At 42.8% G+C, this 19,216-nt stretch overlaps 3 protein-coding genes across 6 annotated transcripts; 1 reads left to right on the top strand and 2 right to left on the bottom strand.

The window, feature by feature from the left end:
• Nucleotides 1-5,055: 5,055 nt before the first annotated feature.
• On the bottom strand, nt 5,056-12,191 carry LOC112879702 (tRNA (cytosine(34)-C(5))-methyltransferase). 2 transcript variants are annotated; one of them, XM_025944071.1, is made up of 15 exons: nt 11,868-12,191; nt 11,415-11,503; nt 10,477-10,543; nt 10,277-10,392; nt 9,871-9,937; nt 9,719-9,767; nt 9,230-9,315; nt 8,848-9,101; nt 8,711-8,766; nt 8,253-8,338; nt 7,888-7,980; nt 6,771-7,179; nt 6,129-6,649; nt 5,793-6,021; nt 5,056-5,707 (listed from the first exon to the last, which is right to left on the bottom strand). In XM_025944071.1, the coding sequence occupies exons 1-15, from the start codon at nt 12,045-12,047 to the stop codon at nt 5,418-5,420; spliced, it is 2,592 nt and encodes an 863-aa protein (XP_025799856.1). In that variant the 5' UTR covers nt 12,048-12,191; the 3' UTR covers nt 5,056-5,417. The 2 variants fall into 2 exon arrangements, with proteins under 2 accessions (XP_025799856.1, XP_025799857.1); XM_025944072.1 differs by having other exon boundaries at nt 5,056-5,701.
• A 647-nt stretch (nt 12,192-12,838) lies between these two features.
• On the top strand, nt 12,839-15,546 carry LOC112879703 (putative wall-associated receptor kinase-like 16). 2 transcript variants are annotated; one of them, XM_025944074.1, is made up of 4 exons: nt 12,839-13,273; nt 13,379-13,823; nt 13,950-14,105; nt 14,224-15,546. In XM_025944074.1, exons 1-4 carry the CDS (start codon nt 12,845-12,847, stop codon nt 15,396-15,398), a joined length of 2,205 nt encoding a protein of 734 aa, XP_025799859.1. In that variant the 5' UTR covers nt 12,839-12,844; the 3' UTR covers nt 15,399-15,546. The 2 variants fall into 2 exon arrangements, with proteins under 2 accessions (XP_025799859.1, XP_025799858.1); XM_025944073.1 differs by having other exon boundaries at nt 13,379-14,105.
• Nucleotides 15,547-17,168: 1,622 nt separating this feature from the next.
• On the bottom strand, nt 17,169-18,315 carry LOC112879705. 2 transcript variants are annotated; one of them, XM_025944078.1, is made up of 4 exons: nt 18,206-18,315; nt 17,695-17,926; nt 17,562-17,630; nt 17,169-17,476 (listed from the first exon to the last, which is right to left on the bottom strand). In XM_025944078.1, exons 2-4 carry the CDS (start codon nt 17,857-17,859, stop codon nt 17,291-17,293), a joined length of 420 nt encoding a protein of 139 aa, XP_025799863.1. In that variant the 5' UTR covers nt 17,860-17,926; nt 18,206-18,315; the 3' UTR covers nt 17,169-17,290. The 2 variants fall into 2 exon arrangements, with proteins under 2 accessions (XP_025799863.1, XP_025799862.1); XM_025944077.1 differs by lacking the exon at nt 18,206-18,315 and having other exon boundaries at nt 17,695-18,166.
• Between the last annotated feature and the right edge of the window lie 901 nt (nt 18,316-19,216).

The following is a 19,216-nucleotide window of genomic DNA, read 5'->3' as shown; positions in this document are numbered from 1 at the left end:
TATTTTCATAGGTTAGGAAGCTTTAATACGAAATTGATAATAGAGATACAATTCTGCATGAAAAGTATTCATAAAAAATTCATAATGTATTTTTTAGCATAGAGCATCCTTTTTAGAATTATTTGAGAGCAACTAGCGCAAAAATCGTCGCGCTGATGATTAGGCAATCACAAACAGTGACTTGACGACTGACATTCTCTTGAGTAATATTTGGTCATCTCTTTTTGGCAGCATTAGAAACGAGCAAAGAACACCAGTAGTAATAACAAACAGATTTTTTCTGAAAGGATATTACAAACACAAATCGGCCTCCGCAATCCGCATACCGCGTCATGGTTTGGGATCAGCATGTGGCAGTACCGGTTGTACTGAGCAGCAACTGGCGTAGACGCGTAGAGCATGCATGCACAGAGGCACGTGCGCGCGAACCCGACGAAGAGTAGTCTTCACTCTTCAGCTGGAGACGAGAAAGTGAAGTCGTGAGATGGGCGAATAGGACGACGGTCAATCCGCGCGCGCGCGTATTTGCTTGCTTCCCTGCTCTTTCTTCCATTCCTGGCGTGGCCACTATGTGATCGAGGACGCGAAGATCCCGAGTCCGGAGAACGAAATTAAACGAACGGATCGGATCCTCTGTCGATACGTGAGATGCTCCGACGCAAGAGCGGAGCTCAGCCAGCATAAATGGAAAAAAAATAGTTTTTTGATCCTCTTTTTGAACAAGTTTATTACAAGCCATATCTTATTGAATATTTAATTTATTAGCTGGAGAATTTTGTTAGGGAACGGCTAGCTGGCTGTCTCTGCCGGTTTGACTGGACACTTCCTTTCCCCTTCATACAGAATGTTTGGACCAATGCAGATAGTACTCTCCACGTGAAAATCGAGATTGTTATGAGTTAGTTTTCAGTATTCCTCTCCCTTTTCTATTTTCTTATACGTTTTCCTACACCGTATTCATATGCAGATGAAATTAATTGCACCACGGAAAACGTTTCCTACAAGCGCGATTAATTAGTTGGTTAACCAATGTCTAATGGCGCCAAACATTTTTTGACTGACTGAATTCGTCCTAACGGCATACCGTTGTACGTTATCCTTGCTTTAACATGTGGATCATACTGGTAGAAATGTGCAGCAAGCGGCCAAGAGAAGAGACGCGTCTAGCGTGAACAGACTTGACCAAATTCGGTAGCATTCGGAAGAATTCTTCTACAATATTTATTAGCTCAAACGAAAATTCCTCACATCTCAGTGGGCCTGCAAATTCTCTAGTCGGTTGTCAGTTGTCACCTTTATATTCAGGATGACATGGAGTACAAATCCATGTTCCCGACTTCCTAATCTTTCAGAAGCAGGGCAGTAGATATCGTAGCAGCGTCTACGTACGTCCTCCTTTTCAATATATACGTGTATACGCATATACATATACAGATTAATTTTAGCTAGTAGTTGTGGGAACTTGGATAGTCCAATGCTCCAGCGCCGATGTTCAGTCTTGTCTTTCTGGCTACATGATGAGTTCCTTTGGCTTTTTCTTTTCTTTTTTTGTTTCTGTAATTTTTAGAATGTATTCGTGTGTGTATATGCAACCGGTAACACGGGAAAAAAAGGTATACAGTGATCGTCTCAACTACTTAACTGCAGCACTGTACGTGCTAGCAATAAATTAAAGGATGTGAAAGCCATGCATCCCCAATATTCTCCGGGCAATCAATATAATGGAGTACTGACTAAGCTGTCATGCATGTCAAGTCCTTTTTTCCAGTACACGTAATGCGATACGCTTCACTGACTGCGACTGAGAATTTATTGTGTTCATCTATCCGAGGATGATGAAAAACACACGACCTGCAGGCTTCTCTGCACCCACATCACATGGGATTAATCATATTGCGGCATCTACAAACTAACGATGTGTTCATTTCCTAGATCTAAAGTTTCGAGGTGTCACGTCAAAGAGAATCTTGTCATTTAGAAGTATTAAATAAAGTCTAATTACAAAACTAATTGCAGAATCTCAGGACTAATTCGCGAGACGAATCTAATGAGGTATATTAGTCTATAATTAGCGGATGATTACTGTAGCATCACTGTGGCAAATTATGGATTAATTAGGCTCATTAAATTTGTCTCGCGAATTAGCACTCATCTGTGCAAAAAGTTTTATAAACAGATTTTATTTAATACTTTCTAAATAGCAAGATTCTTTTTGATGTGACGGGTCTTAACTTTAGAGGGGAGGAAACGGACACACCCTAAGCCGGTTTCATACGCTGGCTGTCAGTTCAGCAGTTTTGCGACTTGCATGTAGTACGATGAATTGATAGAGAAACTAGTTTGGACCTAACTTGTTTGAATATATACTTGGTTTCTGAAATAGACCAGTTCTTGACATTTTCCGGCTGATGGAACAACACGCACACCTCCGATCCAGTCCAGGAATATCATGATGATGAACTAGTAATAGTTCTGGAATACCCACATCGGCAGGTGATATTAAATTAAATTAATTTGTTTACTTTCAATTCTTAGGTTAAATTTAACTTTGTATGCAAGTAGAGATGTTTAAGAAGTAGAGATATACTAGTATTTTCTAAAATAAGCTTTTGTACACCAATTTACTATAGAAACTATGCATGAGTGCACCAGTCAGTTTCTAAAAAATCGCAGTCAAGTGTGTCATTTAGTTATAGCATGATATAAAAGCCAATTTTAACTTCTATATACTAGAATTTGCAAGCTACTTTATCAGAAAGTGCCGTCCAAGGCAGCAAGGCTAATACCAGAAAAATCAAAATTTAAGTACAACTTTGTACTCCCTTTGTCCTAAAATATAAGTGTTTCTAGTTTTATCATAAGTCAAACTATATTAAGCTTGACAAAGTTTATATAGAAGAATATAAACATTTAACACATCAAATTTAAAGAAATAAACTATATATAAAAATCTATTTCATAACGAATCCAATAATACTAATTTGATATCATACATGTTGTTATTTTTTCAATAACTCTAGTCAAACTGAAGATGGTTTGACTTGGGATCAAACTGAGTATGTATATGGATGCATGTATGCCTCTCCCAATGGCAAATTAAAGGCTACCTTGTTTGCTCAGGCAAAGTTTCATACTCAAGTACAAGTTGGAAGTTACTATATATATTATATATACGGCCATTGACTTCAAGTAGATACGGCCATTGTTTACAGTACTTGCTGCAAACAAATACACGCGTCTTGGTTCAATACTTGTAGTAATCTTTGTCATTTAGTAGGGCGACGATTGACGTCATTCCACGTGTGCAGTGGCGGCAGTGGCTGTACAGTTTAGAGGGCCGGGCCTAGAGTAATAATACTAATGGTTAACCATATAGTTTGTGAGCTGCGAATTTTGTAAAAAAAATTGGCTGTATGCGATAATAGAGGTTGGAGACGTTTCCTTTTTAATTTTCTTAAAAAAGTCAGCCTATCTGGGTGAACAATAAGTAGCGTGGTCAAGTTCGACTCCTAATTAGCTACATCTGACATTGGCAAACGTTCGCATTCCCACATACTAGCTTGTTTAATTTCCTTCTTTCACAACATACTTTTTTTTTAAGGCTTCATTTTAAAGTGCTCTAGCGTCTCCGGCAACACAGTTTCAAACTTGAGTGCGTCAGCATCCTATATAGTTCAGAACGCTAAACACTCAGCATCGTTAGAAAAGAGGTGATCTGCTCAGCATTTTCAAACTAAGGATCTAGTAGCCCTAAATACTAATCAGTAACCAACCCAGGCCAGAGTGGCACCGCACGCTGCATGCACGCAAATTTTCCCAATTGGTCGTGTCCGGTCGACGAAGACTTCATTGTTTTTCTCCGGAAATGACGCTAGTGATAAATTAGGTCACCATATATATTGTATAAGCAGCAGATATATTACGCGAACACTTCGTCTTAATGTCTGACTATTACGGGACTAATGGGAGTATTCGGTTCGCGTTCATACATAATGATAAACTTGATGATGGTGCTGAACGTCTATGTTTTCTGGAGTAATAACAATCACACTCGTTGACCGGCTTGTTAAAACTGATGTCGTTGCTGCCGATCAGACCAGTGAGGTGCGTACCGAGCAAGCGGTATGAAGCCGGTCTGTTGGACGTCAGGACGGCGAATTTTTCGCAGCGCAGACAGTCACAGACAGACCAGCAGCCCTACGTGGAACCTGCAACGCCAACGCGAAAACCTACTGGGGCCTAACTCTCCGTGACCTCCTGTTCGCTGCAGCTCGTGCACTTCCCCGAAACTGCAGGTCAGGGTCCCATGGTCCGCCGGTTCACACGCCAAGCTGCAGACAATAATGTTGAGACCCCGTACTTGATGAACCACAGGGAGCGTACGAACAGAATAGGATCAAATCAATCCCATTCAAAATGTTTAGATGATCCACCAAGCATGTGATTAACAAGGTGTTGAAGCGAGCCAGACGACGACGGTCACTGGTCGCCCACGGAGGACAGCTTCCACTCTTGTGCCCGCATCGCGTGCTCCACGCTGTGTATTTGTTCTTCTTCCTCCTAGCTGCTTCCTTCAACATGCGACGACTTGAACGTACGTATGGGCTCTGGTTTCTTGCGTTCCTGGGAAGCGGAAACCGTGAGGATTCGCCTGGGGTCGGCGCCGCACGCGGAGACCAAGTTCCGCCTGTGGCACCGGCCCTGAACCTATCACTCATGCTGCGGTCAGATTTTGACAACCGGATTGGCTCTAGACTTTGGAGTCCACTAGGTCCGCCTGTACAAGAATTACAGGTCCAACCATTTGATCAACTCCTCTGATCATTCAAGTTTTTACTCTATCCGCCAGTCTATCATGCAAGAGATTTCTAAGCACGTGTTAACCTTTATTGACAATGGCGATAATGGACACCAATATGCTCAGACCTGCTGGATGCGGCACGACGACCTTATTCGTCCAGTAACTGGTGCTCAACAAGACCGCCACAAGCACAGACATCGGCCTAGTCAGCCTCAGAAAATTTCAACTCCACTTTTCAGATCTCGCATTCAGAGTGAACCTACACAGATGGTGTCTTAAACAATACTCTCATCTCAAAGTTTACTAGATTCCGTGTTCATTGTAACATTTCAAAATCGGTGTAATACATCCCCCCAAAGAAGAAAATCAACAGGTTACAAGCTTACAGTCACAGGGCAGCAATTTACACGGCATCGGACAAGATTACCATGTGTTTTGTGTTTCGTGTCTCATGCCATGTGCAATCGTTTCTGTGTGGGCGCTCACCTCTCCTTCAGCATTTATAATCCATATATGCAAGAAAGAAGACTGCCAGCTCCGTACCAAACATCAACTGAAGTGACTAAAAACAGTAGCCAAATAAGACGAGGAAACTGCTGCATGTTTTAAAAAAAATCTACTCAGCCTCAGCATCTGGAATTTCCATGTCAGATGCTTTGCTTTCAGGTTGATCGTCTGCCTCAGTGGCACAATCAGGCTGCTCATCAGATCCAGTTACCTCCTGGTTGGGTTTCTCTTTAACCAATTCGGGGATTTTGAGCCCAAAACGTAAAGAAATCCTCTCAAGCAACTCCTTCCCATCCAGTGGAGATACCATGACACACAAATTGGTCTTTCCCTTCCAGCAAACAATTGCAATTGCAGAGGGATCTGTGACTATGGATCCTATATCCTGATGCCCTGAAATTTTAATACAAAGGTGCAGTAATCATCAGATGTTTAAATTTCATCAAGCTTTGAGTTCTCTTTCAAGAATAAGAATTGATCTTACCTTCACGTAATACTACAACACAGCAACCTGGAAGTAAAGCTGAAGCTTCCTCACCAAATTTTGCATCCACAAAATCAGGAAACTTAACAGTCCTGTACTGTAAAAGATGCTGGAAGTCAATTGCCGATGCATATAGAATCTGTTTTGTGATGTACGGAAGCAAGAGTGGCAATCCCTCCGATGACAACCTAAACGTGCACGGTGAGCCATCCTTTGATGACTGTCTTTCCTGAAAGAGTGCAATAATAGAGGGGAATCACCATGTTAAATCATAAAATTATTAGCTTCACATAATAGCTTAACTTGATAAAGAACAATGATTAATTGGACACCTACAAATATCTTTAGGCCAAGTGAGGTGATCTTAAGCCGCTCGCCAATTTTTATGTTGAGCTCCAAAACATCTTGAACAGATTTTGACACGTAGTATATTCTCTTAACATGACTAGTGTCAGGATTCCTAGTCACAAGATGACCTTCAAGTGGAAATGAATCCTTGATACCATAGAAAGATACTATACTTTTGACTGTCACGTCATCTTTAAAAAATATCACAGGGTCAACCCCTCTCCACCTGCCTTGGTTCTGCTGCCTCCTCCTATCTCTTGTTCCTGCTTGACCTTTTTCTGCCTCATTAATAATCACCTTAGCATCCTCAGAGCTCTTATCTTTTGAACTTTTGCTATCCATGTCTCCATTTTGTTCTACATCGAGAACATTTGTATCATCAACCACATGCTGGGGCACTATATTTTCTTCAGATGATACCTTATCCGATCCTAAATCTTTCTCAAGTTTCCCAGTATTGTCTTTTGAGATATTCTGCTCGCTTTTTACCCCATCTACCACCTGGTTCTCTGAAAAGGTGCAATATACATACCATACTTCAGCACAAGGAAGCAGTGGCTGTAACATATATGAGAACTGATGCAATAAACAGCGAAATCTGAAGAATAAGTGAATGTGGAAGAACATTACCGTTCAGAGAAGAGTGTTTATGAAGCACTGCAATGAAAAATGCCCCACTGTTCTGGTCATGAGGAACAATCCTCATGCAGCGATGCAGCGGGTAATCCGAATGTTCTGTACGGGTGGAAGTAGAATTTAACTTTTTATATCTAGTTGGTGCTTCACCAGACTCACAATCAACTTCGGTTTTCTCTTCAGTTTTCGGACTATCACCATTATTGCTGTCAGCGACTGCTATATTTCTTTCTTGTTCTCCCTCTCCCATGTCTGTTGAATCCTTCATGTCTGCATCAACATCTGTGTTGACCTCAACATCTTTGCTGCCTTTACCAGAGGGAAACATGCTTGGTGATATCACACTCTTCCTGTAGCGAGGAACATCTTCATGAACACCAAACCAAGAACCTCTATCCCGCACCTGCAATACTTGAACTACTGAGGGGATAGCGGAATAAAATTTTACTACCTTGAATTATCAAATTTTATTGAGGCCACAGAAGATAGAATTATGATTGAATCATGGGTACCCGATACCAACTGAAAGTCTAGAATGCAAGCAAATGCTAGACAAATGTAAACAGTCAAGCTGAAACACACGTTGCTACACTAGTTCTTTGAAAGTGTTACAATAAAAATAATTATTTTCCAATAGAACATTAAAAAATTAGCACATTCTTTGCCTGCTTATTTCAGGTGCAAAAACCTACTTGAAGTAACAGGTGAAAATAAATAAACAAAACAGTTAAGCACAAAGTATACAGTATGAAAATGTAAGTTCACTTCCTCTTTATCAAAAGCACCAAATTTTGATCAGTGTCAATATGCAACAAGGAACTAATAAGATAATGCAATGGCAGTATCACTATGTTATCAGCCAGAGGTGCCAAACATGTACTGGCATGTCTGTTTTTTTCATTGACATGGAAATGTGACAGCACGATGCACTGCACATTCTGCACATTCGGTGTCATCATCTAAGCTTTTCTGAATGCATTTGCTTCCAGAAAGGATAGCAAACCCTAGGTTCACAGGAAACCGCATTTAATAGTGAAACAAGACACCCAATGGGCAAAACAGAGTATATAATCAAGAAAATATGAATGGTTTTAATAACATGTATACTAACCTTCCAGGTGCTAAGTCCAGGACGACGGGCTAATTCGGGCAGCTCTTTAGAAACATCAAGAAGTTCGACAGAGTCCCCACATCTCCGTAGAATCTATTGAGACAGAACATTGTTGATGTTACAGGATGTACAAAAAGAGAGATTGAGAGCAAATTACAAAAGCAACATATGAATATACTAAAACAAAGAGCATGTCTGTTGGTCAAATCTCTAAGCATTTCTTGAAAAATAAACTTGCTATGCCCTGAACACTATTTTTCAAGATAATAGTAACCCATAAAAGTACAACAAAAACAATAGAAGATTTGACCAAACCAAACATTATACAGTAAAGGTTACAGTTAAAGATCAAGCATAAAAAATACCTCAGCAACAACAGCTTCATTTTCAACGGGGTTCATTGAACATGTTGAATAAACCATCCTCCCACCCACTTTAAGCAAACCCATACCTGAACAAGCAACAAATAATCAAGTATGCAAATTTAATCTCATGATTAACAAATCCTTACAGTACAAATAACATATCATTTATCTGTCATAGTTGGAAAAAAAAACAGAAGTATAAATTAATGTCAACTTCTAAAATACATAATTGATTTGGAAACAATCCAATTATATAACTATGTGTTGATAAGCATATGAAATAAATATGCTTATCCCTTCAAAACTTGCAAATTTGTGCAGGAATCAGCAGTTGAACACTGCAAAGGTGACTTCAGAATGTTAAAAGCATTTCACATAACAAAATTCTAGCATAATGAAACAACTTAAAGAGTTCAATAATGAATCATGAAATGCTTCAAGCATGCTTAATTCCTTACCACGCATAGCAATTTCTACTTGCAGACGATGAAGTCCATTCCCCATACCAGCATTCCTGAATAGTCAATCCAATAAATAAGAAACTAACAAAACACAGTAGTACAGTAGCAAAAAGAATAAACGAGTCAGTATTTACCACTTCCTCCACATATCAGGAGCCTTGCGGACAGTCCCATCACCACTACAAGGCACATCACAAAGCACGCGGTCAAACTCCACCCTCTGCAGCTTGGCCTCATCCATACATGTTTCTGAACAGAACTTTGCAAGATTACAACCAGGAAAGTTTTGTGCTTCATGATTTGTCACAATCAGGTTGGCTGTGCACATTCTCTTTGTCTGATGAATAAGAAGATTGCATCTTTGCACATCAACATCATTAGCTACCACCTGATTACATGGGGGAAGCATCAGGTAAGAGAACTGATGACATAACCAATATCTTCCTTTCCGAAAATCAATTGAAGCAAAAAACGAAAAGGTTACATCAGTTGCATCTGATAGATACTGAAACACACCAAGGCATTTGGAAGCAATCCAGGCTTCGTTGACTGGTGAATCATCTCTAGTAACTGGAAAGTTTTAGATCCTGGAGCAGCACACACTGCATAATATACCAAAATTCATGAGACTGCGGTTAGATATATCATTAAGTCTCAAAATAAAATTGGATACTATAACCAAGCGGAAGTTGTTTGCCCTCGATTTAATCTCAAACTCCACAAAAAGTAAGCAAGTTAAAGGCTAACAGAAAAGGCCCGGCTTAAATAAGAGAATCGGCTAGTCTACAAACACAAGCCACAGCATAAATTTTTTTTCTATTTTTTTACCTGCTTACTCATGTCTACAAAAAAACAGTAATTTAAAGTTATATAATTGGACAAGCTTGTTTGCCAAATATCTAGGCTGCAAACCTTATAAACAGGAAGATGTAGCCATTAGTCAAACAGGAAGTACATAAAGTGCACAATACTTGAATCGATGAACAGGGATGATAGATAACATACTGTCAAGAATATGATGATCAGGTTGCACATTCAGAAACAATGGTGGGACCTGCAATAACAAGTCAACAACACATACCATTGAAATTAACCCAAGATATGTAAATCATCACACATAATATAGCACATCTCTGAAATAAAAATCAGGAACCCACCATACTGACAGCCTCTTGCCTAGTTATGTTGCCAACTTCATTCTCTCGCTTCAAAAATTCATGAAAACTGGAGCCAGAAAAAAGATTAATGTTGAATTAACAGTTATCTAACTGGAATAGGAGTATTAAAATGGGCTAAGTGCTTTTAAACTGTTAAGTGTAACAATCGTTTCAACAAATTTATTTTTCTAAATAAGGAAAAGAAAGAAGCCTTTTTTTGTTTATACAATGGCCTTATTTATTTGCACATGAATAAACAGCCAATACATCTGCAAACCCAAACTCTAAGAAGAAACTTCATGCAGCATCATGCAGCCAATAACAAGTTCTAAGTGACTACTACATTCTACCATTTCAGATTATTCCGTCCAAATAAACATCATGCAGCATCCGTTATTCTGTTTACCTCTCAAGTGCCTGGTTTCTCCTCAGTTGCATTCGGGAAAAGTTCAAATGCCATGCAAGATTACCAGGATACCAAGGCAAAGGCCTGATAGCATCTTGTTCATGCTCATCGCTTACCTGTCCATGACAAAAAAAGGATTACAAAATAGATATTGTCAAGAGCACTAACTCTTAGACTTATGCGTGAGTTTTAAAAGCAACCTCAGTCTCTAATGATTTTCTGAAGTCGTTTTCCAATTGTGAGCAGATATCTTGAAAAAACTGACAGCTGAGAAGGCAAAGAAAACTTTAGCTTACTAAAATAGAGGAATCAAACCCCCTAAATAAACAAATTCATTACTCCGCAATGTTGCAATGCATAAAAAATAGAAAAGAAAGTCCCATTAAAACTGCCATAGTTTTTTGTACACAATTACTCTGCCCAGTCATATGGTTGGTTGTTTAGATTCTTATAAAATAAGAATGTTACAAAGTTGCACAACAAAATAGCTGATGAACCATAGGATGTAGACAGCACACTGAAGAGAACACTAATAGTGTAATCCTTTATAAAAAATAAAAGGAAAAGAGTCTAAAGCAACATGGGGATCAATTCCAAAATCCATTAAACAAACCAGTTTTATCTATATGATTGAATTGAGACCAACAATTGCCCGATATGCTTGAAAACTAAGATCAGGTGAATTCGGTTCTAATCTCAAGAGAAAGGAAGTTTTACTCAATAAATAATACGTGCTTGCCAACAATAAAAATTTCTTAAGAGGACATGACAGCTTGCAACCTCTATATCTCAATAGATGACGAGGACAAGGCGGTATGTCGTAGTTCTCACAGTTTAGCAGCACATACAAGGTCTCACAACTAGAACAAGTGAACATAGAACCGAATACACCAGAATCACCAGGAAATTGTTGAATTGGTGATTTCGAGCAGAGGTGCAAGCTCTATTGTCAATATATAGTCACAGAAAAGTACCATATACAATACATATGTAACTTCCATGCTGCAGTAATGAAGAGTGTGATATCTGATATTGGTCCATAAGCAAACTATTTGCCATTCAGCTTAGTCAAAACAACTAATCAAGCAATCAAGTAGAACTTATGTATCCACTTTCATACTTCAGAAAGAAGCATTACCTCGCATTAATCCTAAAAGTGGCAGGTAATGGCTTCCGGAGCATACTCATGAAATCATCCCACTCTTCCTCAGGAATAATTTGCTGCTCCTGCAAGACAAATACATGTGCCAGATTCAACAGGATTACCCATAATCACAATCCAAAGTTTCTACGAAATTCTACATCCAACTGAAAAGCTAAAAATCTATAAGAAATCACAGCAAGCTAAGTAACATTACAAATCGCAGTAGACTCATATAGCTGCAACTAACAAACTGATAGCTTAAATGAACACATCAGCAAATCATACTAGCTACATGACGACAGAGCCCTGAATCCCCTACCAAAAAAAGCACATAGACAACGCCCAGAGGTATCCAACCACCAGCTCACTACCATCAGAAGCTAGAAACACACCAAATCACTCAATCATAATAGGAAGCAGAGCATGATCTGAAGCAAGCGGCGCTACCTTGTAATACTCCTCGAAGGCCGGGTTCTCGGTGGCGAAGGGCTGCCACGAGGGATTCCCCTCGCGCCCCTCGCCTCCTTCGCCGGCGGGAGGGCGCTGGGGGTTGTGCTTCCAGACGTTCTCGCGGCCCTGTTTGAAGTGGCGGCGCTGCGTGCGCCCGCGCTTCCGCCCGCCTCCCATCCCAGCTCCCTCTCGCACGCGTGCGCGCTGCTGCTGCCCCTCGTGGCGGCGCGGAGGAGGCGTTGCTGGCGCGAGGGAGATGAGCGGGGTTTGCGTCTGGGGTTTAGCAGCGGCGGCGCGGCGAGCGATGCGGTTCGGGGGGTGGGAATGTGGGAAGGGGGAAAAGCTGGGAGGAGTCTCGGAGAGGGAGAGTAGCGCCAGTTGGGCTGGGCTGGATTGAAGCGCGCGGCAGAGTCCATCCAGTGAAAAAAATGTGTAGCCTATGAAAAGATGGGCCGGATCCTCTCGCTTATATCAATTTTATTTGTCTTGGGCGGCTAAACTTTCCGACCCAGCCCATGACAACGAATGTCTTCCTTCGTGTATTCTACACTAGTCTACTAAACAGTCTCGTTTATCTTTTTGGAAAAAAAAAACTTTAAATGGCCTTTCATGCCAAAAAGAAATTGTACAACTTGCCAATGGGGGTGTAAGATTGGCAAGTTGTACGAAGGTGCTTACACGAAACATGAGGCGGCTACCTGTCTCATGTTCAGAAAAATATGTCATTCAGTGAGAGAAAGCTTAGAAGAATGCCTGCTACCTGCCTCTTTGAGAACGGGTCAACAGGCAATGGAAGTCACGGAACGACAACGACCACACGTGGTCAATTGACCATTTCTGATAGTGTGATACCAGGAAGGCAGTTGCAAATTGCGAAAAAGAGAACAGGTCGTCCGCTCTGCCTTTATAGTCTCCTGCCAATAACCATCAGATAATCCACGCAGGCACCCAAAGGGGCAGACCGTACGAGTACCATGGAGATGAAGTTCTCATGGCTTCTTCTGCTCGGGCTTCCGGCCGTGTGGATGCTCGCCGCCGCGGCCGACGTCCCGGTAGCGAGGGCGCCAGGCTGCTCAACGAGGTGCGGCGAGATCGACGTCCCGTACCCGTACGGCCTAGATCCGCAGTGTGCGATCCACGAGGATTTTCTGCTCAACTGCACCACCGTGGACCGCACCACCAAGCTGCTTCTCGGCGGCTTGGAGGTGATCAAGTTCTCCATACCCGACGGCAAGGTCTGGGTCAAGACTTGGATGGCTCGGCAGTGCTACAACCAAACCACCAACAGTACCGACATCATCAACGCATGGCTGAACCTTCCCAGCACCTACGTTTTATCTTCGGATGATAACAAAATCATCGTCATCGGGTGCAAAAGTCTCGCCTACATGAGGAGCAACTCCGTAAGCTGCCTAACTCCATGTCCTTGGGTTCTCTGTGTACATGTCTAAATTAAACTAGCAGCTAGTACCTGATACATGTTCAACCGTGCCCATGAATAATTGCAGTACGTAATCGGCTGTTCGTCGACATGCGACGACGGCAAGCACGCCCCCAAGAACGGCTCATGCTCCGGTGCTGGGTGTTGCCAGGCAGATCTCCCGAAAGGTGTGCAGTCTTATCAAAGTTCCTTCAATGAGAACAACAGCAGTCAGCAACATTGGAGGGGGCCTTGCAACTACTTCGCAATGGTGGAAACCGCATCCTTCAACTTCAGCACCACTTATCTCACCTCAACGGCGTTCTACGACATGGACAATGCACGCCAGCCTGCTGTACTGGAATGGGGGATAGCACAGATCAATACATGTAAAGAAGCCAGAACTAACAAGACTACTCCCTATGCATGTCTCAGCAGCAATAGCGACTGCATCATCACCAGCTACGTGGGGTACCGCTGTAAGTGCTCCCCGGGATACAAAGGCAATCCATACGTCCCTGACGGCTGCACAGGTTCCTCTCTAGCTTCATGCCCATTATTTTCCTGCTCCTTATTTCCCCCTGTGTTTCTCCTGTTCGCTGAAATTCTGAAAAGGAATGGAATGATTCTAACCAAAATCAGTGCTGCACCTTTTTCAGATATCGATGAGTGCCAAGACAATGTTACTTACCCGTGCGCTGGAATATGCAAAAATACACCGGGGAGTTCCATTTGTTCATGCCTGCCAGGACAAGATAAGATCAATGGCCTTTGCGTGAAAGCTCACAAGTCTATTTGGGTGGCGCCGGTTGTTGGTAGGTTGCGATTGAGGAACCTTTAATTTTGGGGATTCACTTCTGGTAGCATGTGGAGTGCTTTAATGATTGATAGGAGTTAAGTGAAAGTAATCAGTTTGTATAATCATGCATGCAGGCGGAAGTGTTGGACTAGTCGTTCTCCTGATAGTCACCACTTGTGCATACTTAATCCGAGAGAGGCGTAAGCTGCACCACATCAAACAAAAGTATTTTCGGCAGCATGGTGGTCTGATCCTATTCGAGGAGATGAAATCACAGCAAGGTGTTGCCTTCAGAATCTTCTCGGAAGAGGAACTACAGCAAGCCACACACAGGTTTGATGAGCAACAGGTCATTGGCCATGGAGGCCATGGCAAAGTCTACAAGGGAGTTTTGAAGACTGAGGTCGAAGTAGCCGTGAAAAGATGCATGACAATTGATGAGCAACAAAAGAAAGAATTCGGCAAGGAGATGCTAATCCTATCCCAAATCAACCACAAGAACATTGTCAAGATCCTCGGCTGTTGCCTCGAAGTTGAAGTGCCCATGCTGGTGTATGAGTTCATCCCAAACGGTACACTGTTCGATCTAATCCATGGTAATCACGGCCGACACATCTCCTTGGGCACTCGCTTGAGGATTGCCTATGAGTCTGCAGAGGCATTAGCTTACCTTCATTCCTGCGCATCTCCACCAATCCTCCACGGTGATGTCAAATCTACAAACATCCTCCTGGATGGTGACTACGCAGCAAAGGTCTCCGACTTTGGTGCGTCCATCCTAGCACCAAGCGACAAATCGCAATTTGTCACGCTAGTCCAAGGAACTTGTGGGTACCTTGACCCGGAGTACATGCAAACATGCCAATTAACAGATAAGAGCGACGTGTATAGCTTTGGAGTTGTTCTCCTAGAGCTGCTCACGCGCAAGAAGGCATTCAACCTTGAAGGGCCGGAGCACGACAAGAGTCTATCGATGAGGTTTCTATCCGTGATGAAGGAAAACAAGCTTGAAGATATCCTTGATGATCAAATCAAGAACAATGAGAATGTGGAATATCTTGAGGAGATTGCAGAGTTGGCGAGGCAATGCTTGGACATGAGTGGTGTGAATAGGCCATCAATGAAGGAGGTTGCAGATAATCTTGGGAGGTTGAGGAAGGTCATGCAGCATCCATGGGCACATGAAAATTCTGAAGAGTTGGACAACTTGCTTGGAGAGACCTCTATGTCTATGGTCAGCTCGGCTGTTACTACAGAAGCTTTCAGCATTGAAAAGAAAGTTGCTATGGGCTTCGAATCAGGGCGTTAGCCAACTGTGTGTGCCGTTGTGTTGTTGCATATCCTAATATAAAGGTGATGTAACTGTTTTCTTAGATTGTTTTTAGGAATTAGACTTTGTAGAAAAATTATTTCTTCGTGGCCCATCGAAATGATGTTTGCCATGGCTATTACATTTATTTCTTGATATCTCCAGTGTAGAGATATTGATATCCTTTATTAAAAAAAAAAGAAGGATAGTAGAGGCATCCATGATGAGATCAAGTTTTAAATCCACTAAGCAAAACTTGATCTGTCTATAATGTGATTTAGAGTAACAATGGCCAGATATGCTTACGATCAGAACATTCAGTATAGCACCAGTTCACTGAATTAAGTTCCATAGAATTCGGACACGTTGAGGGAGTAAGGAAGCTTTACTAAATAATTACTACTTGCCTGGCAACGATTTATATTTCTCAATAGGACCTCATATGCAGATGTTATCCCTCAAGAAGATATGGGAGTAAATGTTTTTTTCACGGTTTTACAGCCCAAAGATTATGCTTCACCAATAACATAGAGGAAGGCAAGATGCCTCCATCTACGAGAGAGTTCAACCAAGTCATGGCAAACGGCCTTATCCAACATATACACTTCTATACATAGAAAATCAAGAGCACCACAATGGTGCATATATATATAAGCCAACTGCTTGGACATTCAACTCAGCCAAAACAATTATACTAAATTACTAGTGATGAGACTAAGCCAAAAAAAATAATATGTATCCACGGCCTGGTAGTTATAAGAGAATAGAAGAAAGAGCATCACCTTGAAACAATCTGGAAGCGGCTCTGCAATTGGCTCCCGGGGCATACTCATGAAGGCATGAAGCGATGCCACTCTTCCTCGACTGTCCCCTCGGACCAAAACCTCAGGACACCATGGCTCGATGACTCACCAGCTCACCCGCCTGCCAATGTGTGGCCAGCTCACCCGCTCAGCACGGCCATTCCTATGAGTCCTGCCCCCGCCCCGTCGTGCCGCCTCCATCGCAGCCGCTAGCGCCTCACCGGCGTCGCGGCTGCCCCCGCCGCGCGCCCGCGCCCTCCCCTCTTCCTCTTCCTCCGCCTGCCGTTGGCGGCTCTCACCGCCTCGACTCCATCAATCCTTCACCAAGGTAGCTCGTCGCCCCACCACCGATCCTGCCCATCCGGTCATCTCCCAACATCCCAGCCGGCCACCCCCGCCGCCTTGCCCTCACCGCCGTCTCGCCCGCCACCACCGCCGGGCAAACCGACCGCCCCACACCGGAGAACCCGAACCCCAGCCCCAAAATCCTAACCAGCAGAAGCGGGCGGCGCGGGTGAGTACGGGGAGAAGGGAGAAGCAAGCGGCGGCGCGGGCGAGCTAGTTTCTTAAAGAGTGAATTGCACTTGGACTCCTTAAACTTGTAGCGAAGTCTCGTCCCCGTCCCGGCACTTGAAAACTGCTCAGCCGCAGTCCCCAATCTTATAAAAACTTCTCACCCGCAGTCCAAAACACCCACGTGGCCTGCCAAAGTGGAGTATTCGGTGTTTTTGCCCTGCCAACGTGGATGTGCGGGAAAGTTGGTGCCTGTTTGAGGTCCGAATTTTCCATTGAGTCCCATAAAACTTCGTATTGTTTACAATTTAACCCAAACAACCATTTGCCATGTAGACATACATCAAAGGAACACACTATTTTTTGAACATGCACTGTATGTGACAGATGCCCATATATAGTATCGCGAGAGCTACATTAATATCATAGCATAGCAACGTAGCACCACCCAAAATGAAAGCAAGTACCATCCAAAATGAAAGCAAGTACGGCTTGCTAAATGCTTGTTTCTCTTTCACATATTCACACACTTTTTCATGCACATTCACAAAATGTTATTCCTTGCTGTTGAGGGCATCACTTCTTGCTTGCTGTTGGAGCCTCGGTTTGCTTCCTTGACTTGCGTTTCTTCCCCAATAATTCCTTGCCAGCTTTGGAGGCCGTTGTCACTGGAATAGGGCGTTGCACAGGTCTGTTTTGAGAGATGAAGGTCGAATCTGGCAGTGGTGCAATATCTTGTGAGACGCTCCAAGTTTTTGATGCCTGCAATGTTTATTAGCAAAAATCATTGATCCATCATTGACAAGCAAAAACATTAAATGATTAGGGATTGCTCTGTACGACTGACCTCATCTAACAGTTGACTAAGCATGGTTTCACCAAGGCTTTGTACCCCTCCTTGTGGCTGTCCTACGTCCTACAATTTTTGGCTAAAATTTCAGTACCCATGAATGGAAACAAAAGGAAATCAGAGGGGTTACCCGTGTGATGGCTGGTTCATCATCCTCAAGGTCATCAGCAGCAGCAATAGGATTTTCCAACACTATACTAGGCCTAATTTCTACCTTCTTGAGAGGACAACCTGCAGAGTTGTAATGCTGCCCCTTGCACCAGCTGCATGTCATTATGGCACCATGCCTAGACATTTTAGATCCATTCTTGCCCTGTACTTCATGTGATTGCTTCCTCCTTGATTTTGGTGGTCTACCAACCCTTTTATTATACACAGGTGGCTGAACTAGAGGCATTTATTGAAAAAAATAGCTTACAAAATAAAAAATTAACAGTGCTATATCCACAAAATAAAAATTAATAGTGCTATAATTTATCCATAAATTCGTACAGTACAAAATAAACAGTAGCTGTTTAATTTATCCCTTATCATAAACCCTAGCTGTACAAAATAAAACTCCACCCAATTCTGGACCTTTTGCTAACGAATCTAAGCCTATAACAAGTATGCACGAGGGATTTGGCCATGGATTTGCTTACCGTATTCAAGTGGAGGTTCCCCTTCCTTCCGTAGTGTCGGAGCCATTCGTCCCCAACTCTGGCCAGGCACCGCTGCCCCCAGCCGCTCTGCTAAGCCGCCAGCCCGGATCAGGAACCCGCTGCCCCTGCTGCTCTGCTCGTCGCTGATTCGCCTCAAGCCACTGCCAGCATTCCTTGGATGGAAAGGAGGGTGTGGGTTCGATGGAAACAGGCCTGCGTTTCTGTGTTTGTTCCATCTGCAGGAGGCATCGTGAGGAGGGTGAAGGGGTCTGGGGATTTTGCAATAAGCCCCCTACGTTTTACCATAATGAAATAATAATGAAGGGCATGCTTTGCTGACTAGGATAAGGCTCCAAGGCTCCACGCAGGCATGTTTTGCCCACTCAGGCACGCCATGCAAGCACGGTGGGTGTTTTGGACTGCGGGTGAGAAGTTTTCGTAAGATTGGGGACTACGGGTGAGCAGTTTTCAAGTGCCGGGACGGGGATGAGACCTCGCTACAAGTTTAGGGACTCCCAGTGCAATTCACTCTTTCTTAAAACATTACATGTTAGACATTGTGACTTGTGTGTACATTGGATGACCGATGACCCACTAATACTATGAGCCTTGCATGTAACCAGTTTAAGTTATAATTATTTTAGCTACGCTCATGTCTACATATGCGTTGCTATTCATAGGGTTTATTTCTCGTGCAGATATAAAGTTGCTGTTGCAGTGCCGAATCTTGACGAGCTTTTGGAAAGCACTCCAACCCATGAGTTTGCATCAGTGTGGTATGAATGGCGGCAGACAAAATATTACCCATTGCACTACAGTGAGCTAATACGCCTTGCTGCTCTTTACAAGTAAGACAATACAATACATTATCTCTCAGGATTTTTTTTTCTGATAGAACGTAAAGCAAACAATGCATGTCTCTCAACAACTTCCGGAACTTATGTACAATGTTTGCTAGGGAGGAGGAAGATGCAGCAGCAGATCGAACGGTTATCATATCGCGCACGAAAT

The sequence above is a fragment of the Panicum hallii genome, chromosome 2, assembly GCF_002211085.1.
Source record: "Panicum hallii strain FIL2 chromosome 2, PHallii_v3.1, whole genome shotgun sequence".
NCBI classification, from domain to species: domain Eukaryota; kingdom Viridiplantae; phylum Streptophyta; class Magnoliopsida; order Poales; family Poaceae; genus Panicum; species Panicum hallii.
The sequence above is the reverse complement of the archived record's forward strand: the minus strand, read 5'-3'. Positions and strand labels throughout refer to the sequence as shown.